Source organism: Lagenorhynchus albirostris, chromosome 11, assembly GCF_949774975.1.
Source record: "Lagenorhynchus albirostris chromosome 11, mLagAlb1.1, whole genome shotgun sequence".
Lineage (NCBI taxonomy): Eukaryota > Metazoa > Chordata > Mammalia > Artiodactyla > Delphinidae > Lagenorhynchus > Lagenorhynchus albirostris.
In genome coordinates, this window is record NC_083105.1 from 38,228,840 (window position 1) to 38,252,992 (window position 24,153).

At 34.1% G+C, this 24,153-nt stretch overlaps 1 protein-coding gene and 1 long non-coding RNA gene across 2 annotated transcripts in view; one reads left to right on the forward strand and one right to left on the reverse strand.

Moving 5' to 3' along the window:
* The window catches only part of LOC132528953 (uncharacterized), an 82,292-nt gene that overhangs the window by 51,040 nt on the left and 7,099 nt on the right, over positions 1-24,153 (forward strand). The window lies entirely within an intron of this gene.
* The window catches only part of PTPRQ (protein tyrosine phosphatase receptor type Q), a 198,346-nt gene that overhangs the window by 22,860 nt on the left and 151,333 nt on the right, over positions 1-24,153 (reverse strand). Inside the window, exons 34-37 of the mRNA XM_060165124.1 lie at positions 21,270-21,369; positions 18,669-18,797; positions 3,545-3,571; positions 2,810-2,891 (exon numbers count right to left, since the gene is read on the reverse strand). Of these exons, the coding sequence (XP_060021107.1) occupies positions 2,810-2,891; positions 3,545-3,571; positions 18,669-18,797; positions 21,270-21,369 (338 nt within the window). The remainder of the gene's footprint in view (positions 1-2,809; positions 2,892-3,544; positions 3,572-18,668; positions 18,798-21,269; positions 21,370-24,153) is intronic.

Here is a 24,153-nt window from a genome sequence, read left to right on the forward strand (position 1 = left end):
TGTGTATTATTTAATATTTTAATGTCTACTTAGTAGGGTAAGGGAGTTGGTGATTTATTTTTTGTTTTTTCTCGTCAGGCAGTGTGATTTCACGCCTATTAATTGGTACAACATTGGTCAGTTTGTGAGAAAATGCCAAAGGTCAATTCCTGTTCTTAGTGGGCATTGTTAAATCGATAGTGGAATGCAAAGGTGTGATAAAGAATTATCAGAGGAAGGGTCAAGATCTGTTATTGACATTTTGGTGAAAAATCACGATATAATCCATTCATCATAAAGCTGGTGCAAGAAAATGTGTTCATTATTTTGTTGAGCTGATGATTTACATTTATGAAATTTATAGTTTTCCATATTAGAAATGCCTCAATTTACCAAATTCCTTAAAAAGTGTTAAAACCGTGGGGTTTTGCAATTTTTTCCCACTTTATTATAAAGGATTTCTTTTAATTGGATAATCTTCCCTTCTCCCTTATTTTTCCTCAAAGAGAATTCTGGACAGTATTTTATGAGTGTGTATGTGTTAGAGAAGAGGGATAGTGTTAATAAGCATCTGAATTCTGGCGTTTTGGCACTAAAGGCTTAGAAAAAAAATTTTTAACCAAGTGAGGAATCCTAGAACAGCTTCCTTGTGTCAGGTTTTGGGAGTATATGTCAGCATATTTATAAGAGACAAAGAAATAGAAGGGGAAAAGAAGATGAATTGGAATCACCTGAAAAGTGGTACCTATTTTTCTGTAGTTACAGAAGTTTCCATTTATAGATTTAAATGATTATGGCCTTGATAATTAATACCCAATTACTAGGTTGACTGTTTGGATAGTAATGTTACACTCAGTGGTCTTATTCTTATCAGAGCACACAGGGCCTCAACCAACCTTTCCTATTTAGCTCTTTCTCCTACGGTTCCCAGTTTTTAGTGGGATCACAGATGAGTGGAACTGCTTTGCATCCTTAGGTTTTTGCATTCATTCTCTCTCTCTAGAATACCTTTCCCCCTTTATATACTTATTGGACTTCTGCTCCATCCTAAAGTTCATCTGGCAGGTCACCTTGTTGTAAAGTCTTTTCTGACAGCTATCCAAACAGAGTTGATCCTCACTTCTTTCTGCATAGCTCCATCATGATATGGTGTCATTTGGGTTTTTTTTTTTAATACATGTCTGCAGTTCTTCTTCATCATTTGAACTTCTTTATGAAATCATCACTATGATGGCAAATAGTTGTGCCAGCCACTATTCTCAGTATTACACACATTCAATCAGTTTAGTATTCACAATTCAACAAGATAGATACAGCATTTTACAAATGAGGACATTGAACAACAGAGAGTTTAAGTGATTTACCCAAGGTCACTTAGCTGTTTAAGTGTTGAATTCATATATATCAATACCTGTCACGTAGTGGAGCTTATTAATATTTAAGGTATAAGCGAATATGACCTGAGTTACAAGTTTTATCAAACATATGCATCAAATAGGCATTTGTTTATTAAAAGTTAAAAAATACAGCACTAGAACTAAAAGCAATTAAAAAAACCATGTTCCTTACATGTGAATATACATTTACCTAATATATACAACCTATATATTTATATAAAAACACCCAAGTACTTAAAACCATGATCTCCAAAAAAGTTAAACTAGAAGCTTTCTCATTATAATGTATGAGAAAATGTTATTGCTAATAAAACTTTTCATCTACTCAGTCATGTATAATGTTAACTATATTCACTCCTATTCTAATGAAACTACCCTTTTGTTCCTGAAAAATTGACAGTTCTTGCTGCATAAATGCTAAGAAGAGTTTTATGGTACCACTGATTTTGCTAAAACCAGACCAATATTACTTAAGAAGCATAACCAAAAGCTGTAGGAAATACCATTAATCTTCTCACATTTTTTGTGATTATTTCCTGAGAGACTGAAATATTACAATCCTGAATTATTCAAGCCAATTGTTTTTGTTCACACACTAAAAGTTCATGAAAAACTAGAAATAAAGTTTTTGGTAACATTTATAAATCTGTTTTATTTTTATAATACAAAATAAGTTAGGAAAGAGCCTCACAAGTTTTAAAATAGCTTGTAGACTAACACATGCCTTATGTTTTAGTGTAATTTCAACTTTATGGATATATAAGATGCTAAAAGCAATAAAATTAATCTTAACTTTCAAAAAGTGTAAAAGTAACAAGTTCTTAACTTCATATATTCTCCATAACGTGATACTGCATTTATTCCATGATCACTTAAGTAATACCTGTGTTTTATAGGCTTCTTTTTATCTGTTTTTTATTTTTGGAAAGTTCTAAAAATAACATTTTTTAAATAATTTCTGGAAACATCAAGTTCTGTTCTCAGGTTCATCTATACCACTAACATAAACTAAGCAGGCAAATATGAAATGGAATTATTTAGTTTCTAAATCTAAAACAGTTATTTAAATATAAAGCCACATTTACGGTACCACCCAAACCTCGTACACACACAAAACCTGATGCATACAGCATTCTATAGTTGCATGTACATCTGGGTGAGAGAGCAAAGAAGAAACAGGGCCAGGCTGCCCTTGCTGGGGAGGTCTCTGATCCGGAGCACCTTTTCCTGACACAGTAGGTGAATAATTCTGTTCAGGTTGCACCAGAGGCTGCCCAGTGTAATGTTACTATCCAAACAATCAACCTGGTAATTGGGTATTGATTATCAAGGCCAGAGTCCTTCATGGCCTTGCAAGCTTAAACTGGACATGAAATGTGACACATGAAACGACTGGAGGTCTGGCAATGTTGTGACAACTGCTAGTAACATACCGAAAATTCTTCTTGAAACTTTAGGTTGTTGTTTGTGCAAAGCTCTTCAACATGTTGCAGAAAGGATTTCTTGCTTATCGGCCTCCAAGCAAAGAAAGGTATAAAATGGAGTCATGTTAGGTTGAGTTCTTTTCCTTTAGCCTGGGCACTCTCTTTACAGTTGACAAGTTAGAGGACAAGGGACATTTCAAAAGCACACAGCCCTTTAAAGTCACTCTGTCATATTTACAAAATTAGCTTCCCCCTTTAAGTTCACTTTCTTTGTATTTCATGGTATAAAAATCCTTCAAATTTTAAGTGACTTTAAATGAATGATTTAACATTTTAATGAAGAAAGTTTTTCAAGCAAATGTAAGGGCATAAAGTCATCATTGAATCCTAAAACACATAAAACCTCTTTGTCATACAGAAAACATTTTATACGTTACAAGGTTTTAGAAGATATAAAATATTGCAGTGACCTCATTCTCGTAACGACATGGTTTTTAAACCCTAAGGAGTTTAAATATCCCTGTATTACTTCCCAAGCTAAAATACAGACATGCAGTCTTCACCCCAGAGAGAGAGAAAGCATTTCTCCAGTTACCATGCAATTAGTCATGCTTTTATGATTTATATCCAGCTTGGAGGTTTTTCTAACAAACATACAAAAAAGGAACCACACATTGAGATTCATCGAATCAGGGAATCCAGAGTTGATACTCAGAAAGAAGAAAAGATATTTAACAAACTTACTTGATGGATTTTCTATAACTAAGTAACCTGCAACAGAGATTGTGTTAAATGGATTATGAGTTGAGGGTACAGCTCTTTCTGAAAGAGTTTTAGATTAAAATCAGAAAAACAGGGTAAATCAGCAATATATAATATGCTATGCCTTTAACTGATATTTGATCATTATTTTAAATTCTATATCATTTTTGAAATTATATTATTTGGACCCAAATATGGCCAGGTAATAATTTGGCTTCTTTCTCAAGCTAAGAAGGTACTATTTTATATTGTTAGGCATTTGGGGCATTACATCAAAAACAGGTCACTTTTTAATATATTGCATAGTATTTATTGGTCTAAAAAAGTTAATGTGAATTAAATTTTTTTCTTTGTTCATAAAAAGTGCTAAATCAGGGAGGGTGAATCTTTGAAAAATGACATCAAATTGCCTAAGTCTTGTTTCATGAGTGAGTTTTCATGAATATATAACCATAAAAAATGACAATCATTTCAATTACTTTGGATATACATATCTTTTGTGGCAGTTCATTGGTCAAGTTATTTATACTCTGAAAAAAATTGAAATAATTTTTAACAGCTAAATAGACTATGCAACACACAAATTCAGAGATGGGTACATCTTTAATAACATTTGTCATGCACAACAAATTAGCACTGCAAAAAAACACAAAAGGCACAAAGTATGATGAAATAAAATGAAGAACATGTACCTTTATCAAAGTTTTTAATTTTAAATATTATTAGAGATGATTTCACTGTATTTCTTAAGTGACATATTTACAAGAGGATATGGTTTTTGAAGTAAAGGACAAATGAAAAAAATTAGATTGAAAAATGTGGCTTAAATACTTTGAAAATGGTCACAGATGTGTGTGTTCAATGAAGAAAACATGAGTCAAAAGAGTGTATTTCATTACAACACAGGAATTGGTGAAAAATATGGAGGTGCTGGAGCAAGTATTATGAAGAAGAGTGGTAGAATTCTTGGTTAATGCTATAGGTGTCCCCAAGCAGAAGGAAGTATCTCTCAGCTCCTCAGGGTATAACCTAGTACAGCAACATAGCATAGCATAGAATCATAGGTTAGAGCAAAGTCTTGGTGGATGACCTTGTGGGCTTCTCACAATACCCTAGAGTGATTCTAAGGAGGCACCAGAGAAATTCTGACTGTAACTAGATTGATATGGAGATGCCTGAATAGGATATTGAATCAGAAGAATCCTTAATTTGGGGACAGGAAAACAGTGTATGAATTGGAGGGCCTGGAAAGACTTCTGACACATGCAGTGGGGACTAAGGCAGCAAGCAATCCCCGTTGAAAATAATTACGCCTCAGCAAAGACCAGCAAGAAAAAGAGACAACCATGAGCCAGACACACACTACTCAAGACCCTGAAGATGCCTGATGCCCCAGTGTTCCTATGCCATGATATTCCTCAGAAATAGGAAAGGAACGAAGGTCAGGTTGGGCACATATTAATGAATTGAGCTTAAGATAGAAATGAATGAGATACTTGAATTAGCAAGATCATTTTCCCTGCTACCATGCAGAAATGGGAATGCTTGAGTTAAGTGGAGATCACTTTTATAACAGGGAACATTATTGAGTTTGTGATTGGTGAAATTCAAACACTACATCTGCTTTAGTGACAGCCATCCTATAGTGGGGAGATTCTCTTTTCCCAGAGGATCCAGGATTATTTGAGGTAGTACTGGCAAAAATGTTTTTACTGTGCTATCTAGAACCTGAAATAGAGCTAGTTTGTAGAGCAAGAAATAGCTAAAGCACGAGATTATTATTCATATCCTTGTTCTACTTTCATTAATGTTCTATTCTCTCATTTAGAAATTATGATTAATACCTTTTAGTCAATTTCATTTCAGTGAAGAACTCCACAGGAGGTTGCTTTTATTTTACTATTATTATTTTATTTTGCATTTGAAAGATCTCTCTAGAGATACTGATTTTAAACCATAACTGGCTAGCTATTGGATTTGGGTGGATATTTGTGAATTCTTTTCTTAAAAAATACAATGCCCTTTGAAAAATGGTTTCAAATACCTGATCCAACAATTACCAGCTATATTATCTTGAGCAAGTTACTTAATCTTTCTTAGTTCCTAATTTAGAAAATAGGGCAAATATATGTAAATCAAGCTCATGTATGTAAAATGCTAGGAAACGCCCACCCCTGGCTTTGGAAGCAGTACGTAAATGTTAGTTACTATCATTAGTATTAAAATTGCTATTTCTAGTTTTATTGAACTTAAGTTCCTCCTACTGATCTGTTCTACAATTGATACTGATATAATGATTTTGTTTCCAAAAGAATAAATTTTACTCAAAACTGGGAAGACTAGATTGCACTAAATTAAGCAGCAAGATTTCCTATGGTATTCTTCCTAATCAGAGTCCCAGAATAAACAGTGATCACAAATATTTCAAAGCCACGTTTGGTTTTCTAGTTCTCAATTCAAATTCTAAATAAATCCCTAATAATATAAAGGCTGTAATAATTGTTTTCATATTATCATGTGAAAGCATTTCTAATCATGCCTGCATTTTTTACATTATTCCTTATAACTACCCTTCACATTACCCTGTTTGTACTCCAGATATTTTCACTTTCAGTTTCTTCTACCGTTCCAGGTGTTTCCCCACAACCAGATTTTCCTGATTGCTTAATGGCTGATTCAAATGTTAACTCCCCCATGGACCTTACCCTGTTCAGTTACAGAGAAAATCATTTCTTCCTTCTATGAAACTAAATTTCTATGGACAAATCATCTTCCACCTTCTGTTATGGCTATATAAAAGTACATGTATTAAGGACACGTATTGAGATTCATGTGTGCTTGAAGGCAGGGGCAGGATTAACACTTGGCTTACTACAAGTCCCTCATAAACTTATTCGTAGTAGACAGTGAATAAATCATTGTTAAATATAAAATTGTGGATGAATTCAGACTAAGATACATAGTAAGCTAAATACAACTGCTCTGATTATTATGAGAGGATATCTGAATTAAATGAATTTTCCACAAAAGTATTAAGTGATTGAGAATTCTCAGGAGATCCTACTCAAAGGTTTAAATAAGTATGATCAATAGATGCATCAATAAACAGTATACACGTCTAAACAAAGCCATATCAGATCCTCTCACATTAGAAGTTAACAGGTGCTAGATACTTAGGAAATTACATGAACAATAGAGTCACTCTTGTCTAGACAAGTAATCAAAAAAACAGGTTTTAAAAAATAAGATCTGTTTGGCTTTATGTATTTATTTTTCAGTATCACTGTTTATCTAAACCCAATCACTTTACATAAGCTGTTCTTCACACTTGTATTTACATAATGTGAGAAACGAGGCTTCTAACAGTGTGTTTTTATGTAATTTTCCAGTCTATGCTTATCTCACAATTATGTGTGAACTGAAATCAAAATACCTATCTGGAAAGCTTAAATAGAGAAGACATTTTGGCATAAATGACCTGTTTCAAATAAGTTAGTTTTTTTCTTGTTTTTGTCTGTAGTCTCCATGTCATTGTCTTGATTCTTAGCCTCATATTGTATATTTTTCTCTTAACTAGTGACTGCATTCTAAATTTTATTTTTCTTTGAAGTTTTAAAGTTTTGTTTGTAAACAGGAGAAAATAGTAATGTGGACAATTTATGCAGGGAATTAGAAAAGAAGGTGGCATATAATATGAAGAAAATGCATTGACTTGTTACTGATGAAGAAATTAAATTCCTTTAAGAAAAATTATTTGGTTAGATAAGCATAAAAAAACCTCATAGAAATTAATGTGTGTGAAAATCAACAATGTTATTTCAGGAGTGCTATTTTCAAATAAAGTGATCTATGGAGACACTCAAAGAGACGCAAAAAACTTTCTATTAATATTTTTAAAAACTTAAAAAATTGTTACATGGAGAGCATGTTAGACTGGTATAGTCCTCTTATTTTATTCACTTACAATACAACAGTGAAGGATACTGTCAAATCATATTCAGTTCATTAGTGTATAAATCAATTTGGGAATTGTTCAGATTTCAGTAAGATAACTGACCACTTTCCAATATGAAGGGCTAAACACTTTTTATTACATGAATCTTAGCTTAAATCCTGTGCCCTTTTGTTGAAAAGGGTATTATTTCATGTCTGGGCTCATTTTTTTTTTTCAAAGTCTATCAAAAACTTAAATTCCGCTCAGATTACTCTTGATAGATCCAGAGAGGAACCATTTATTTATGTTGGCAGTGGTGATTGAAGACCATATTGTCACAGAGACTGAGCTTTACCTCAAGGTCAATTAGTTGAAATCTATAGGGAATTAAAATATAGTGCAAATAGAGAGCCATAGATGATAGCCTATAGATGAGCAGCTTAAATCAGCATTACCAGTGGAATAAGACAAATTGAGCAACAGTGTTTTCTACTTAACTGGTTAAGTTAGGTTAAAAAGAAAAGAACCTCAAATTTTATTGCCTTAATGTAAAAATCTGTATTTGTCACACTAACATGTACTTCATATTCAACTAAAAATGTTTGAAGAATCTTTCTGGTAAAACATGTTAACTGATCTTTCCAAGTTTTGTAAAATATTGAGTGTGAGGTTTTTAGTTTATATATTTCAATTCATTATTCCAACGTTTACATTTATTTCTACAATGATATTCTGTTACTTATCTAAAGCATTTACTGTAATGCTTTCAAAGGGATCTTAATTTTTGTTTTTTTCTATTGTTTTTATTTGTTATAGGCTTTCAAATAGTATCCTTTCACACCCTCCTCCTTTCTTTTATCAAATCACCAATGACTTTTCTCTGGTCCTCAATACAAATTAAAAATATGATCCCAACCAGTGGCTAGTACTATACAGCTGACTCAAACTTCACCTTATAAGGTAAACATGCCACCTGAATAAGTAGTAATGCAGTATTTTTCTTATTATCTAGAAAAATAATCAATTAGTAAAGGCTATCTAAGTAGTTCCTCAGCATGTCTCTTTATATCTGTAAGGACAAATAGGTTTTAAGGGAGCTTAGCTCTTTGAAGGGCAGCTCGTTAGAGGCAGTGCCCCTTCCTTTTTCATCACAGTATTTCCAGTGCCCGGCATTTGTAGGTGCCCAACTGACAGTTCTTTTATTCAAACAAGGTGAAATGGTCTTTTAAATACATATAGAAGAGCAACATTCTTGCTGACGTCAAAGAGGTGAGGTAAGATTCCCAGGGTGGCAAGAGTTGAATTTTCCTTATTACTGAAGCCTCTCCACATTAGCACATGTGAAACCAAATTCTTGACAGATTCTTATTTTGTAAACCATGTATTCTAAATTAAAACTGTGGTCATAAACCTAGCTACCTCCGGGGCAATAGGGCAGAAGCAGTAGAGAGGATGAAGACACTGCCAACAGCTGTGTGAAGAGATGGGCAGAGGTTCTTAGTGAGGGGACCTAATGAAGAGGAGACAGATGACATAACACCATTTAAAAAGAAGTCTTGCCAGGCAGGTAAGCACAGAAATTCCTCTGTCAGAGGTTAGAAGGTGACCTCAAAAAACTAGATTTGAAAGAAAACTACATCTATTTTGACAAATGTGATTTCTGTAGAGGTGTTTAAAGGTTGATTAACCTGAACTATTAAGTTTAGTTCTATCAAAGTAGAAGCTCTGACTGAGCAGGACACTGTTCACTGATTCCAGGGGAAGAAAATGTGGCGATAGAAGAGATACAGAGAGGGTTCGATAAAAATGGAAGCATTTTTCTCTGAGGTTAGCTATGATTCCAAAATGCTAAAGGTGATTAGAGTAGAAAAGGGCCTGACTTCCTCTGTTTTAATCACGCTGAGTACTATTCACGGTCAAATGTCAGGAGTCTTGGCCCTATCCCATCCAGCCTTGCGGCTCATGGGACTAACTCTGCTGTAGTAGATCTGGGATTTTGAAATCAAATGCATTTTCACTCTCTGCCTCCATTCACATCCTTTACATGAAGAAATTGAGTATCTCTGGGGCACTCAATCAATTGTTGGGTCCCTGCTAATGCTGACATTTTGCTATGCTACCTTCAGAATGTATACAGCAATTTTTATCCTAGGATACAAAAGGCATTTCTGGGCATTAGGGCGATGCCTGAAAGCATGCACAGTTGGCCATCCATTGGTCAGGATAGAAGTCAAATTTCTATGAAATGTGCTGCTCAGTATATGCCCCAGAGTCAGAGAACAGGGAATGTCATTGTCTTAGGTCCTTACAGATTAGCACCTGAAGTAGTTGAAATGAGCTTGTGTGAAGTGTGAACCCAGACTCCACCCATCAGACAGAGAACTCAACTCTTGTGTCATCGTAATAGGACAAGAAGCATGTGAAGAAATCTAGGTAAAAACTTACTTTACTATCAAAGTTAACACAACATGATAACACAGCAAATTCTTATGACATGCACATTGCAAGTCAATGTGCATTTTGATAAGGTTAACTTTACCATATCAATAGCATGCAATATCATAGAGGACACTTAGTAAGTAGAAAGTTTAGAGTATTTTGTTTTACAGTTTTTTGGGCTTTGGAAACAGCACTTCATATCTTGTATTTTAAAATATAGAGCACACCACCTGAAAAGATTAAAATAATCACAGCAGAGCTCTGCATCACCACAGTAACTTACTGGATGACAAAAATCTCCTTTCGTCTAAAGAAAAATGAAGAGTATCTGGAAGTAAAGATTCATTATTTATTTAGTATAAAAACACACTGCAGTATTTTTGCTTTGCTGCTATAAGAACATGAGCAGTAAATATCTTAAATTTCGTTCTACTGTAGGACATTTCTTGTCCCAAATTCACATTTTGTCCAGACATTTCTTATTTGGATTCACATATTTTTGCCATTGCTTGCAAAATAGTTAAGACAGAAGTAAAATTAATGACCAGAATCTGTCAAAGAACTGATGGCAATTAACATGCTAACAATTTTACAAAGAATTTCATATATCAGTCAAATTTTTTGTATTCTTACTGAAGTCACAAGAATTGTACTACTATTTTCCAGTTTCTGCAAGATTGAACCTACACTAAAATGCCATCATTCCTTTGCCCCATATCACTAGAGAATAAGTAATTCAAAAGAAGCAGTTCTTCCCTTAGAATCATTCTCTGTATAGAAAATGCTACTTGAAGAAGGATGTCATGGGCCCTTGTCTTTTTAAGTGGGTTTATATTGATTTAATCTAGTATGCTTCAGAGTTAAATACACACACACACACACACACAATTATAGGTGTATGTTGATACTTCAGAATCAAACTGACCTGGGATCATCTTGGCTGTCCTATTTACTAGGTGCATGACCTTGGACAGTTACCTAAATTCTCTAGGCATCTTTTATTTTTCATCTGTAAAGTGGGGATAAGAGTACCTACCACAAATGATTGAATGAGTTGGGTGAGATCATTACATACAAAATTTAACAAATAGTAATTGCTCATAAACAGTAGCAATTACTATGTTAGCAAACCCTGGATGTGAAAGTAGACTGGGGTCATTCTTAATTTTACAGATATTATAAATAACAATAATAATACCAAATGTATTCTGATTTACAGTTTACAAAACACATTCATAGGATTCTTTTGAATGGTAAGCTTCCTGAAGGCATATATATTTAATAAAAATTGGACATGCAAACTTCTAAAGTTATTGAAGAAAGAAAGATACTCTTAAAATAGCCAATCAATTGTTGGCTTCATTTTGTTGAGAATTTTAATTCCATTCATGACTACTGGATTGGGCCTTAAGTCTTAACATAATGCACCATTACATTCACTCAACTAAAATAGGCAAGATAATTAGTATGGAATGATGCCTAAAATTTGGGGGAAAAAATTGAGAACTGGAAGAAAAGGAGTATCTGTCAAGTAAGAATAGTAGTGACATTGATCAATATTATTTTATTTTTTTTCTGATTTAGTCACTGAAAGAAACAAAACTTCTAACTTAAGTGTAGAAAGGAGACAGTGAAAAATAAAAAATTTTTAGCCAGTAGTATCTTTATCTTCTGAAAATTTTGTTGGGTTATTTAATTTTAAGTTTTATAACTCTCTTGGGAAGGTAATCTGTGTTACAGTTAAATTAGTTAAAAACAAACCACAGGGCCGGCTAGGCTCAGCAATGTTTTTGCCTTTTAAATTATATCTTTATTCTTTTAAACTTTCCCAAGAGTTTAATCCTAGATTTAATATAGGATTTATTTTGTAGAAGTATAGATAATCTATACAATTAAAATACTAGATTTTTTCAACTTCATTGGATCTTTTTTAATTGAAGTATGGTTGAATTACAATGTTATGTTAGTTTCAGGCGTACAGCACAGTGATTCCATTTTATATGTGTGTGTATATGTATATATATTTTTTCAGATTCCTTTCCCTTAGAGATTATTACAAAATATTGAGTATATTTCCCTGTGCTATACTGTAGGTCCTTGTTGGTTATCTATTTTATATATCATAGTGTGTATATGTTAATCCCAAACTCCTCATTTATCCTTCACCCCTTCCTTTCCCCTTTGGTAACCCTAAGTTTGTTTCTATATCTGTGAGTCTATTTCTGTTTTGTAAATAAGTTCATTTGAATCTTTTTTTTTAAGATTCCACATGTAAGTGATATCATATATTTGTCTTTGACTTACTTCACTTAGTGTGAAAATCTCTAGCTCCATCCATATTGCACCAGATGGCATTATGTGGTTCTTTTTTTATGGCTGAGTAATATTCCATTGTATGTATATGTGTGTGTGTGTGTGTGTGTATATATATATATATATATATATATATGGCACATCTTCTTTATCCATTCATCTATTGATGGAAATTTAGGTTGCTTCCATGTCTCAACTATTGTAAATAGTGCTGCTATGAACACTGGGGTGCATGTTATCTTTTCAAATTAGAGTTTTCTCTGGATATATGCCCAGGAGTGGGATTGCTGGGTCATATGGTTACTCTAGCTTTATTTTTTTAAGGAACCCTCCATACTGTTCTCCATAGTGGCTGCACCAATTTACATTCCCACCAACAGTGTAGGAGGGTTCCCTTTTCTCCACACCCTCTCCAGCATTTATTGCTTGTAGATTTTTTGATGATGGCCATTCTGACTGGTGTGAGGTGATACCTCATTGAAGTTTTGATTTGCATTTCTCTAATAATTATTGATGCTGAGCATCTTTTCATGTGCCTCTTGGCCATCTGTATGTCTTCTTTGGAGAAATGTCTATTTAGACCATCTGCCCATTTTTTGATTGGTTTTTTGATATTGAGCTGCATGAGCTGTTTGTATATTTTGGAGATTAATCCCTTGTGGGTCATTTTGTTTGCAAATATTTTCTCCCATTCTGTGGGTTGTCTTTTTGTTTTGTTTATGGTTTCCTTTGATGTGCAAAAGCTTTTAAGTTTAATTAGGTCCCATTTGTTTATTTTCATTTCTATTTCCATTACTGTAGAAGGTGGATCAAAAAAGATATTGCTGTGATTTGTGTCAGAGAGTGTTCTGCCTATGTTTTGCAACTCTGCTCTAAGAGTTTTATAGCATCCGGCCTTACATTTAGGCTTTCAGTCCATTCTGAGGTGTTTTTGTGTGTGTGTGTGTGTGTGTGTGTGTGTGTGTATGCTGTTAGAGAGTGTTCTAATTACATTCTGTTACATGTAGCTGTCTAGTTTTCCCAGCACCACTTATTGAAGAGACTATCTTTTCTTCATTGTATATTCTTGCCTCCTTCATCATAGATTAGTTGACCAAAGATGAGTGGGCTTATCTTTGGACTTTCTATCCTGTTCCACTGATCTATATTTCTGTTTTTGTGCCAGTACCATACTGTTTTGATGACTGTACCTTTGTAGTATAGTATGAAGTCAGGGAGTCTGATTCCTCCAGCTCCATTTTTCTTTCTCAAGATTGCTTTGGCTATTCGGGGCCTTTTGTGTTTCCATACGAATTGTAAATTTGTTTGCTCTAGTTTGTGAAAAATGCCATTCATGATTTGATAGGGATTGCATTGAATCTGTAGATTGCCTTGGGTAGTATAGTCATTTTGACAATATTGATTCTTCCAATCCAAGAATATGGTATATCTTTCCATCTGTTTGTGTCATCTTCAGTTTCTTTCATCAGTGTCTTATAGTTCTCGGAGTACAGGTCTTTTGTCTCCTTAGGTAGGTTTATTCCTAGGTATTTTATTCTTTTTGATGCAATGGTAAATGGGATTGTTTCCTTAATTTCTATTTCTGATCTTCCATTGTTAGTGTATAGAAATGTGACAGATTTCTGTGTATTAATTTTGTATCCTGCAACCTTGCTGAATTCATTGATGATCTCTAGTAGTTTTCTGGTAGTATCTTTAGGATTTTCTATGTGTAGTATCATGTCATCTGCAAACAGTGACAGTTTCACTTCTTCTTTTCCAATTTGGATTCCATTTACGTCTTTTTCTTCTCTGATTGCCATGGCTAGGACTTCCAAAACTATGTTGAATAATAGTGGTGAGAGTGGGCATCCTTGTCTTCTTCCTGATCTTAGAGGAAATGGTGTCAGCTTTTCACTGTTGAGTATGATGTTAGCTGTGGGTTTGCCATATATGTATGACCTTTATTATGTTGAGGTATGATCCCACTATGCCCACTTTCTGGAGAGTTTTTATCATAAATCGGTGTTGAATTTTGTCAAAATCTTTTTCTGCATCTACTGAGATGGTCATATAATTTTTATTCTTCAGTTTGTTAACGTGTATCACACTGATAAGCAGATATTGAAAAATCCTTGCATCCCTGAGATAGATCCCACTTGATCATAGTATATGATCCTTCTAATGTATTGTTGGATTCAGTTTGCTAGTATTTTGTTGAGGATTTTTGCATCTATGTTTGTCAGTGATATTGGTCTATAATTTTTTTGTGTGGTATCTTTGTCTGGTTTTGGCATCAGGGTGATGGTGGTCTCATAGAATGAGTTCAGAAGTATTCCTTCCTCTGCAATTTTTTGGATGAGTTTCAGAAGGATAGGTGTTAATGCTTCTCTAAATGTGTTGTAGAATTCATCTGTGAAGCCATCTGATCCTGGACTTCTGTTTGTTGGGAGTTTTTAAATCACAGATTCAATTTCAGTTCTTGTAATTGGTCTGTTTGTATTTTCTATTTCTTCCTGGTTCAGTCTTGGAAGGTTGTACCTTTCTAAGAGTTTGTCAATTTCTTCTAGGTTGTCTATTTTATTGGCATATAGTTGCTAGTAGTAGTTTCCTATGGTCCTTCATATTTTTGTGGTGTCTGTTGTAACTTTTCCTTTTTTGTTTCTAATTTTATTAATTTGGGTCCTCTTCCTTTTTTTCCTGATGAGTCTGGTGAAAATTTAATCAATTTTGTTTATCTTTTCAAAGGACCAGCTTTTAGTTTCATTGATCTTTTCTGTTGTTTCCTTTGTCTCTATTTCTGCTCTGATCTTTATTTCTTTCCTTCTATTAATTTTGGGTTTTGTTTGTTCTTCTTTCCTCTGTTTGCTTTAGGTATAAGCCTAGGTGGTTTATTTGAGATTTTTCTTGTTTTGCAAGGTAAGCTTGTATCGCTATAAACTTCCCTCTTAGAACCACTTTTGTTGCGTTCAATAGGTTTTGGATCGTCGTGTTTTTGTTTTCATTTGTCTCTAGGTATTTTCTGACTTTCTCCTTGACTTCTTCAGTGATCCAGGCTCAGCAACTTTAAAGAGATAGGTCTGCGTTACCAGTGTGTGTATGCTCATCTTGCTAATATTTCCTCCTAGAAATGTTTCTCACTTCATTGTGTTAATGGCTGTGTTTTGAAGGAGCCATCACAAAACGTTGTTTTGTTCATTTGTTTATCAAATAGCAAAACCCAAGGGTTATTTTCTAATCTGGTAAATGTGGAATAGATGAGCACAAATAGCAAGAATTCTTCCCAAGAAATAAAGCTTGCGTTCACTAAACTTATATAGAAAATGTGCATAATGAAATGATGTCATTATCATTCCAAATAAGAACTTAAAAAACATTTTCTTGGGATATCTCTGAATGTTCTCATGGATTTATAGAGTATTAAATCTTTGAATTTTGTTCTCTTTCAAGAGAAGAAGAATGAGAGAATTCTTCTTCAGGTTCTTTGTGAAATAAGATATCAAATGATGAGAGTTTATACATATAAAAATTATAGGACAAATCTTAAAATGTATGTAAATATATAGGCAGAGATAAAATAAATAATTTCTTAACCACAAAACCCTAAATCCTGAAGGGGATTTAGTACCAAGTATTGTAATGACCATTTTTGGTCAACTAGGTGACTCCCTAAAGTTAATATTTTAACTACTGATTAGATATTTTATCATTTCTGTTATGGACATGTGAAGACGTATAACACTGAGGAAAACTGCAAGTCCAATTAGCATCAAGAAAGTAGGCAGGTTGGAAGGAAAAGAATAAGCCTATGCCTCACGTATAAAGAGCATATGTTAATTGGGTAGATTTAAAGGAAATTATCTAAGTTCCTTCTTGTAAATCACAAGACATATGGCATAAGTTACTCAACAGTTTGGAAGCTAACTCCGGCTCTTTTGTTCTTCTGTCTCAGAATCTACCATTAGTCTTTGTGGCTCTACCCTCATCAGACATGTATGGCTTTGAATAGATTTAGATTTTCCAGCACCTGAAATACAGGTTAAGAGCTTTAGAGCTTCAGTGAAGAATGACCACATGCATATGTGCACATGGCTAATTATGAATCTGTTAATTACTGTTTTTTCTAGTCTTATTGTCTAATGTATTAGTGACTTTATTAACATGAAAAACCTTCAGTAAATAATAAAGCTGGAGATAGAGCTCTATAATGAAAAGAATTACTACCAAACCACTTGACAGTTATTTTAATAAATTTCTGTAATAAAGAAAATCATATTAGTATGTGCTATTGGAATTACCAATGAGAAAGTTTTCACAGTCACGAGTACTAGAATCATAACAAGTAAATGAGAAAGCAAAAAGCATGAAAACTAAAATTTCTAAGTGTGCTATGACTAGTGGTAATACATACCCGTTTTCTATATGCAAAAACAGATTAAATTGTTTGAAATATACTTTAAAGGCAATTGTACATCCATGTACAAATAAAGTGACATATATATAAATAAACATGGAACAGGAAAATAAATGAGTCAAGGTTAAATAAGGCTGTCCCTGAATTATAAGTACCCGATAATAAACAATCTATACAGTCTTTGCCCACCTTTTCCATTAGCTGTCATGACAGTCATTGTTTAAAAAATATATATCTTATCCCTTTTTGATAATGGCTGTGTTCAGCAGTGGAGTAGGGGGCAAGCTGTGAAAACACACAGAGCTTAGGGGATCTGACCTCACATAGCCTCTATAGAATGGTAACCTCCTCGAAAAAGAATACTTTCTCCAATACTGACTGGCTTTTTTTTTTCACTGTATTATAACTCCTAAAGATCTACTTACTAGAGACTTTTGGGGGATTAATAAAGAATCTTTAAAAAATGCTGTAAAATTGTTTGGGCACTTAGAAATTCACGTTTGAGTATGAACAGGTTCAACTAAATTGTTCAAGAAACTAAAATTAATTGCACTCAGAGATTTGAAGTTCTATCCCTTGTATACTTTCACTTGTAGAAGAAAGAGATGGAGATCCCAGGCCTGAACTCAGAAAGGAGTGTGGAAAGGCAGTTGGGCCCACAGGGGTAAAGGAGAAGAAACTTCCTTTTACTATGCAGTATGACCCTTATAGAACTGAGACACAGACCCTAATACTAGTAATGCTCTATTGTTGCTATGATATGATTTAACTTTGACAGGTTACCCTGAAAATCGGTTGATCTTTCATGTGGAAAACTATGTCCTGCTTAATATATAACCATCTTACACATAGTCTTTGGAAACAAATGTAGATAAATATAAAGAAGTTTTCATATCCAACAAGCCAAATTTCTTTGTAATTTACTGATAAAACTGAATAACTTTCATTTTGTCGCATTTGGAAGGACCCTGCTTATCAGATGACACTTCCCTCTATAGCACGTATATATACTTATACGTATATCTACGTATAGCACGTAGCTATTTTTAGACATACTGGAAATATTTTTGCAAAGTCAATCTATCAGATAAAGACCAACTTTGGTAAATGACAACTATAAATGATTAATTCCTTTTTAAGTTTAAGACCTTTGATGCCATATTTTCAGAGTTGGTAACAATTTCTAAAATTCAGCACAGCTGTGCAGGTACTTTGTAACAACTGTCATGTGCCTGTAAGCATCACAAAATATTGGATCTCGTAAGAATTGAAACTTGTTAAGACAATCTGATGATAGTTTTTATTAAGAATTTGGAAAAAGAAAAAACTATCAATCACTGAACAAGCAAAAAAATAAAAAGTATAAAAGAATTTGGTGAATTATCTTAAGTTTTTCAAATGTGCCAACATTTTGCATAATTTATCTTTACAATTAAGCATTCTATTTCCAATACATATTGATGACATATTTAGTATACATATTTTTACTTTTCCTTTCAAAGGTAATTTTAACTTTGTATTTAATTCTTAAATACTAAGCAATTTAAAAAAATGAAGTGTTAATACACAATTTAGACTTCTAATGTCATTTTATACTAAAATAAGGAGGCATAAGACAGGCTTTTATAAAAATGATATAAACAATATCAAGTGGTTACAAATTTAATTTAAATTTGTGATAAAAAATGTGGACACCTCCAGGAAATCCAATGTAAAAAGAAACTGTCATCTGAAGTGAATTATTAAATATAATTTTAAAGATTTAATGTGTACAAATATTTGTCTCAGGAAAAAAAAGCTTGGTTGAACATTATAGTCCAAGGTTCCTATTGAACTCGAAAGTATTAGGAAGATTGATTCTCCGAACAGCAGTGAGAAGTGTGTAGAAGATGGAGGTCACCCTTTGAAAGAAGATCTCTGCGACCTGTGTAAATAGGAGCCCCACAAACACTTCCAACAAGCATAGGTCAGAATAGGGTCATGGCTCCGGGCCCTCTGGACCACTGTTCGCCCAGAGGAGTGCTCACCGCGTTAATCTCTCGTCCTTCAGTTCCAGGTCTGCCACTGTGATGAGCTGATCTAGGTTGAATTTAGTGTCAATAATTTCTGCATCCCGAGGAGAATATGTCCCACCTTCTTTCTGCTTCTGTCGAATTCTAATGAAGTCCAAGAAGGGAATATCATAGAAAGCATATGAAATTATATTTAGTTTTCTTAAGACATTAGTCAGATAATTTCTTTGTTGGGATCACTTCCCTGAGTATGTTGCAAATTTGCAGCTACTCAACTCTTTCCTGTTTTAATTCCACAGAATGTATTCTATAATTTTTTAACATGCTGCTTTTAATGAGAATTAGTTCATCAAGGCCTGAGCCATTGGCACATTTAAAATACAGAGCAAATGAGACTGAGGCTGTGAGCTTGTTTCTCCTCCCTCAAGCTGTCTCATATGTTTGTCATAAAAAGGAAATATGCCAATGTGGACACAGCTCACTGCTATCAGCACCAGTGCTAAAAGACAGTGCTCCATTGTTTTTACATAACGTGAAAATACATAAAAATGTGTTTTGAATTGTCTCATTGGCTTTTATAAAAATATTGTCAAATATGTAATATCTAAGTATAATATAACTATACAGATTATGTAATCTAAGAATATAATATATAACCAGAAAACTCAGGTTCAAAAATAAAATCACATGCATCTGCGAATCAAATCAAAGTCTCTTCGTTTTGAGCCCCTTTACATGTTTATTTTTATATGACATAGTACGGTATATTATAAAGTAATATTTAGCTATTCTATGTATCTTTTGCACTTCAAACATTTAACATTTATTATTTATGTGTTGAGGATGATATAGGAAGTATAAAATATGGTCCTTATCCTCAAGGACATAATTTAGTTGAGAAGTAGGATCTAAATGTAGAAAAAGCATAACAAAAGAGAAAAAAAGTCAAATTACAACTCCTAAAACAGTAATTGATTAGTTATAAAATGTTATATAAGTGATTAAAACTATTAGTATTTAGAGGAAATAAAAAGTAGGATTTGACTTGAGTGTTCCAGAATCAGAAGGAGGAGGAAGCACATTTCCAGCTGACTGAACAAAAGCAGAGTTGTATGACAACTGACGGAATGTTCAGGTGAGAACAGACTCTGTTGGCTGAAGAGCCGTATGTAGGAAAGTTGTAGGGAATAAGAGGGGCCCATTTCCTGCCCACAAAAGGAGTTCATCCTATAAAGAAATGATTTTAGAGTAGGAAAACGATATCAATGTGGTGGATGCACATCCCTCAGGGACAAGGACCATATATTACACAACATAACTTTAAAAGTGCCTAAAATAACGACCGCCTCTCACCATCTTCTGGCTGAATCTGAGAACACTTTCTGGTATAAGAAAAATATCTTTCAAGAGCCCTTCAAATTATCCATCAAAACGATAATTTAAAAGATACAAGATGAAACAGAGGATGCTTGGCAAACGGAATACAGGACACCATTCTTCGGATAAAATAGAGCCTATTGAGCTACTTAGGAAATTAGTATAATAGTTATTTTTACAAATGTAAGGTCCCTTTAACTCGGCAATCTACCTTATGAAACTAATTTTAGGATCACAACTAAGGCTTCCCCTGAGGTCCTGTAAACAACGGAAATTTTAAGAGACTGATACCGAGAATTTGAAAAAAACACTTGGAAAACACAGTACAGACATTTTGATAAAGTAAACGTGAGAAACGGGCCCACCGTATAAGGAAGTTGGACATTTTTTAAGTGTTCTTACTGGAAAAGTGATCTCTTCTGTATAAAATCTGAAATTTAGACCTGATTAAAATATTTTTCAATTAAACCTATCAGAGTTATAAAATATTCAAAAAGATGGAGAAAGCCTGGCAGCTTCTGCTTTTGGGTTACCACTTTGTCTCTCAGCTCTACGTCCACACTTCTTTGCCCTGCTTTGTGATACTGAAGTTAGACTCTAACATTTCTCCTTTGCCAGCTGGCTAGATGTTAAACTTTGTCAATAGAGGACACTGCAGTCATCCTGCAAGGCAATAGGGACAGGGAGATACTTCCCTTGAGTGTTCTAGTGCTGCAATATTCTTATTCATTGTGGAAGCCCAGCAGCCCACCTGGGTTCATGCTCTCTCCATCAGTGAAGGATTCCAGGTAGCTCCAGCCCACCCACGCGATCAGGCAAGAGTGGGCTGCTTCCACTGTCTGATTCCAGCCTGCCAACTCTCCAGTAACGATGGGTAGCTTCTACAGATCAGCTCCAGCCCTTCCTCTGTCATATTTCTTTGCACAAAGGTAGGTGATAGGGCTGCGTGTGTCTGTGGTAGCCATTCCACGTCAAACTTGGGAGTGAGATTTCTTCTAGTTCTTTGTTCCTCTATTGTCCACGCTTCCTTAGCCTAGAGAGAGTAGCTTTGTTGCACTTGCTACTTCTGGATCCCTTAGTGTTTTCTCTTACCCCCTTCAGTTGTTAACTATTTTTACTAGTTAACATATTATTAAATGTTTCTCATTAAAGTAATCATTGTGGCTTCTGTCTCCTGATTGGGCCATGACTGAATGATGTCCATAAAGCATCTTAGGAATAAGTACAAATAAGTCTTACCTTGCAAATGCAAAAACAGCTGTTCCAAGAAGAATAATTGAAAGGATACACAAAGTGACTGAAAGTATAATCTCTACAGATCTTTCTGAAAGCCCTTCACCTGAAGAGGAAGACATATAAAATCATTAATTATTATTATATGTAATACTACATTGGGTCTCAAAATACAGGAAAAAATTTGGCATATTTCTCAATAATGCTAATGAAGTGTACAGATGTGTTTTTCTTCTTCTCCTAGATCTTCTAACTTTGGAGCTCAATCCTTGGTGCTCTTCTTTTTTTCTATTTAAACTCACATCTTTGGTGAACCTGTGCAGCCTCATGGTTTTAATTTTCATCTATATGATGATGACTACTTAACTGTAATCTAAGGAACTCCCGACCTGTATATCCAATTGCCTACTATATATATTTATTTAGAAGTGTAATTAAATTTTAAAAATCAAAATTTCCAAAGCTGAACTCCTATTCTTCCCTCCTTTCAACTGCATCTTTCTACATCTTAGTCGATGGCAACTCCATTGTTCTAGTTGCTCAAGCCAAAAATCTTGGAGTCATACTTGACTTTCTCTTTCATAGAACACATCCAAAATCTCTGAGGAAATCCTGTTGGCTCTATGTTTTTCACTAAAAGAAACTAGGGAAACTTGGAGAGATAGTAATTCCAAAGTGTGATTAGGGAACAAAAGGAATTTGGGATATCTAATGGGGCAAGAAAGCTAAGAAATGATCAAAGCCTAAGGGTATGGAAAGAACAAAAGATCATCTTGAAGAGGTGGCCAAAGATGGAACAATTTAAACTTTATAATGAATAAAAACTGAAATTGATTGAAATAGATTCAATATAAAAATCCATGAGTTCTAATATTATTCAATGAAAGAGAAATGAAAATTAAAACCAAAAAGGTACTAATTTGTAACCTCTGGTTTTAGCTAAACAACTCTTTTTTTCACTCTAAAAATTTGTAATTAAAGAGAGAAAATTAAGCATTTTTTTCCCATGGCTTTCTCATATGAACTGTTTTTTATGAATTAAAAAATAGCCCCAGTTAAGGAGATAAAGCTCCTTATTAGAGGAGAATTCTGTTTAATAAATGTGGAAGAAATAATAAAATTAGAAATTAATTTTGCATTCCTAATGAAATAATTGACTCAGGTAACAATCATAAGTGTATCTCTAAATGACTAGGAGGAAGGTTGAAAGGCATTTGGATATTTAGGGAATGTCAAACTACCATCTCACAGATTATTTGCTGGTTATAACAAGGGAAAAAACAACTTTCCAGTGAAAGGTCCTTTTGTCATTACCACTAAACTTACTGATCAATTTTAACATCACTGAAAATGTGACAACCAGGTATTATACACCTCCTGATGTGAGGTATTTTGATCTACCCAGCAACACCTGTAAAGTAGCCCTGCCAAAAATGTTCATTGTGAATATTCAAACCTTTAGATCTTATCTCTAATTTATAAGAAAGTAAGAAAAGGAGTTAATGACACCAGTAAAAAGCAATCAGACAAATTCAAAATATGGAACCTCTTGATCCTGTTTTAAACAAACTACAAAGAAAAAAATCAGAGGATGCTTTGAAACTATATATATATATATATATATATAGTTTTACATAATATCAAGGATTTATCATTAATTTTGTTGAACTGCAACAATATAACATACTTATTAGAGAAATATGCTAAACTGTTTTGGAGTGGAATATATAATGCTTTCTGTGATTTACTTTAAAATACTTCAGAAACAAAATGAAAAATGTGTAATTAAAACATGTGGCAAACCATTAAAAGTTATTAAATTTAATTAATAGGTATTTGGGGGTTCATTATACAAAACTTTCGTGTACGCTCTACTCACTTCTCACTACCTCTGCTGCAAGCATCCTGATCAAGGCCACCATCCTGTTTTGCATGAATTGTCGTATGGACACCTAATAAGTCTTCCTGTATCCACCCTGTCCTCTTTCCATCTATTCGCAACATAGTAGCAAGAGTAATGATTTTAAAACGTTACCTGTCTACTTAAAAATCCTCCTTATCTCTCACAGGCAAAATCCAAAGTCCTTCCAATGGCCTATGGCCATAGGTTAATGGCCTCTGGTTCCCTGTTATCTGTTTGACTTCCCTTCCAATCTCCACCTTGCTTACAACTCTGGAGCCAGACTGGCCTCTCTATTGTTCTTGGGACACACCAGGTAACTCTTGATATAGGGCTTTTGGCCAGCTTCTTCCTGTGCATAGAAATGTATTTCTCTTATAGATCTGCCTGGGTAGCCATTTCATTACCATGAGGAATTTGCTCAAATATCACCTAGTCAGTGAAGCCTACACAGACCACCTCTTACGGACTGAATGTATGTGTCCCTCCAAAATTCATATGTTGAAGCCCTAACACAAATACAGTGTGACAGTATTTGAGTAAGGAAGTAATTAATGCTATATGAGGTCACAAGGGTTGGGCTCTAATCTGACAGAATTAGCGTCCTTTTAAGAAGAGACACCAGAAAGCTGGTTCTCTCCCTCCGAGTGCACATGCTGAGGAAAGGCCAAATAAGGACATAGCGAGAAGGAGGCATTCTGCAAGCCAGGAAGAAAGCCCTTACCACATACTGAAGTAGCTGGAACCTTATCTTTGATTTCTTGCCTCCAGAACTGTGAGAAAATAAACTTCTGTTGTTTAAGCCACTCAGTCTATAGTAGTTGTTATGGCAGCCCAAGCAGACTAAGACATTACCATATTTAAGATTGAAAGCTGCAACTCCTTCACTTCCTGCCTTCCCCCTTCTACCTCCTCTACACTCTGTTCTACTTTTTCTTTTCTCCATAGCCCTTTGTAACATCTTATAATTCATTTATTTATTATCTTATT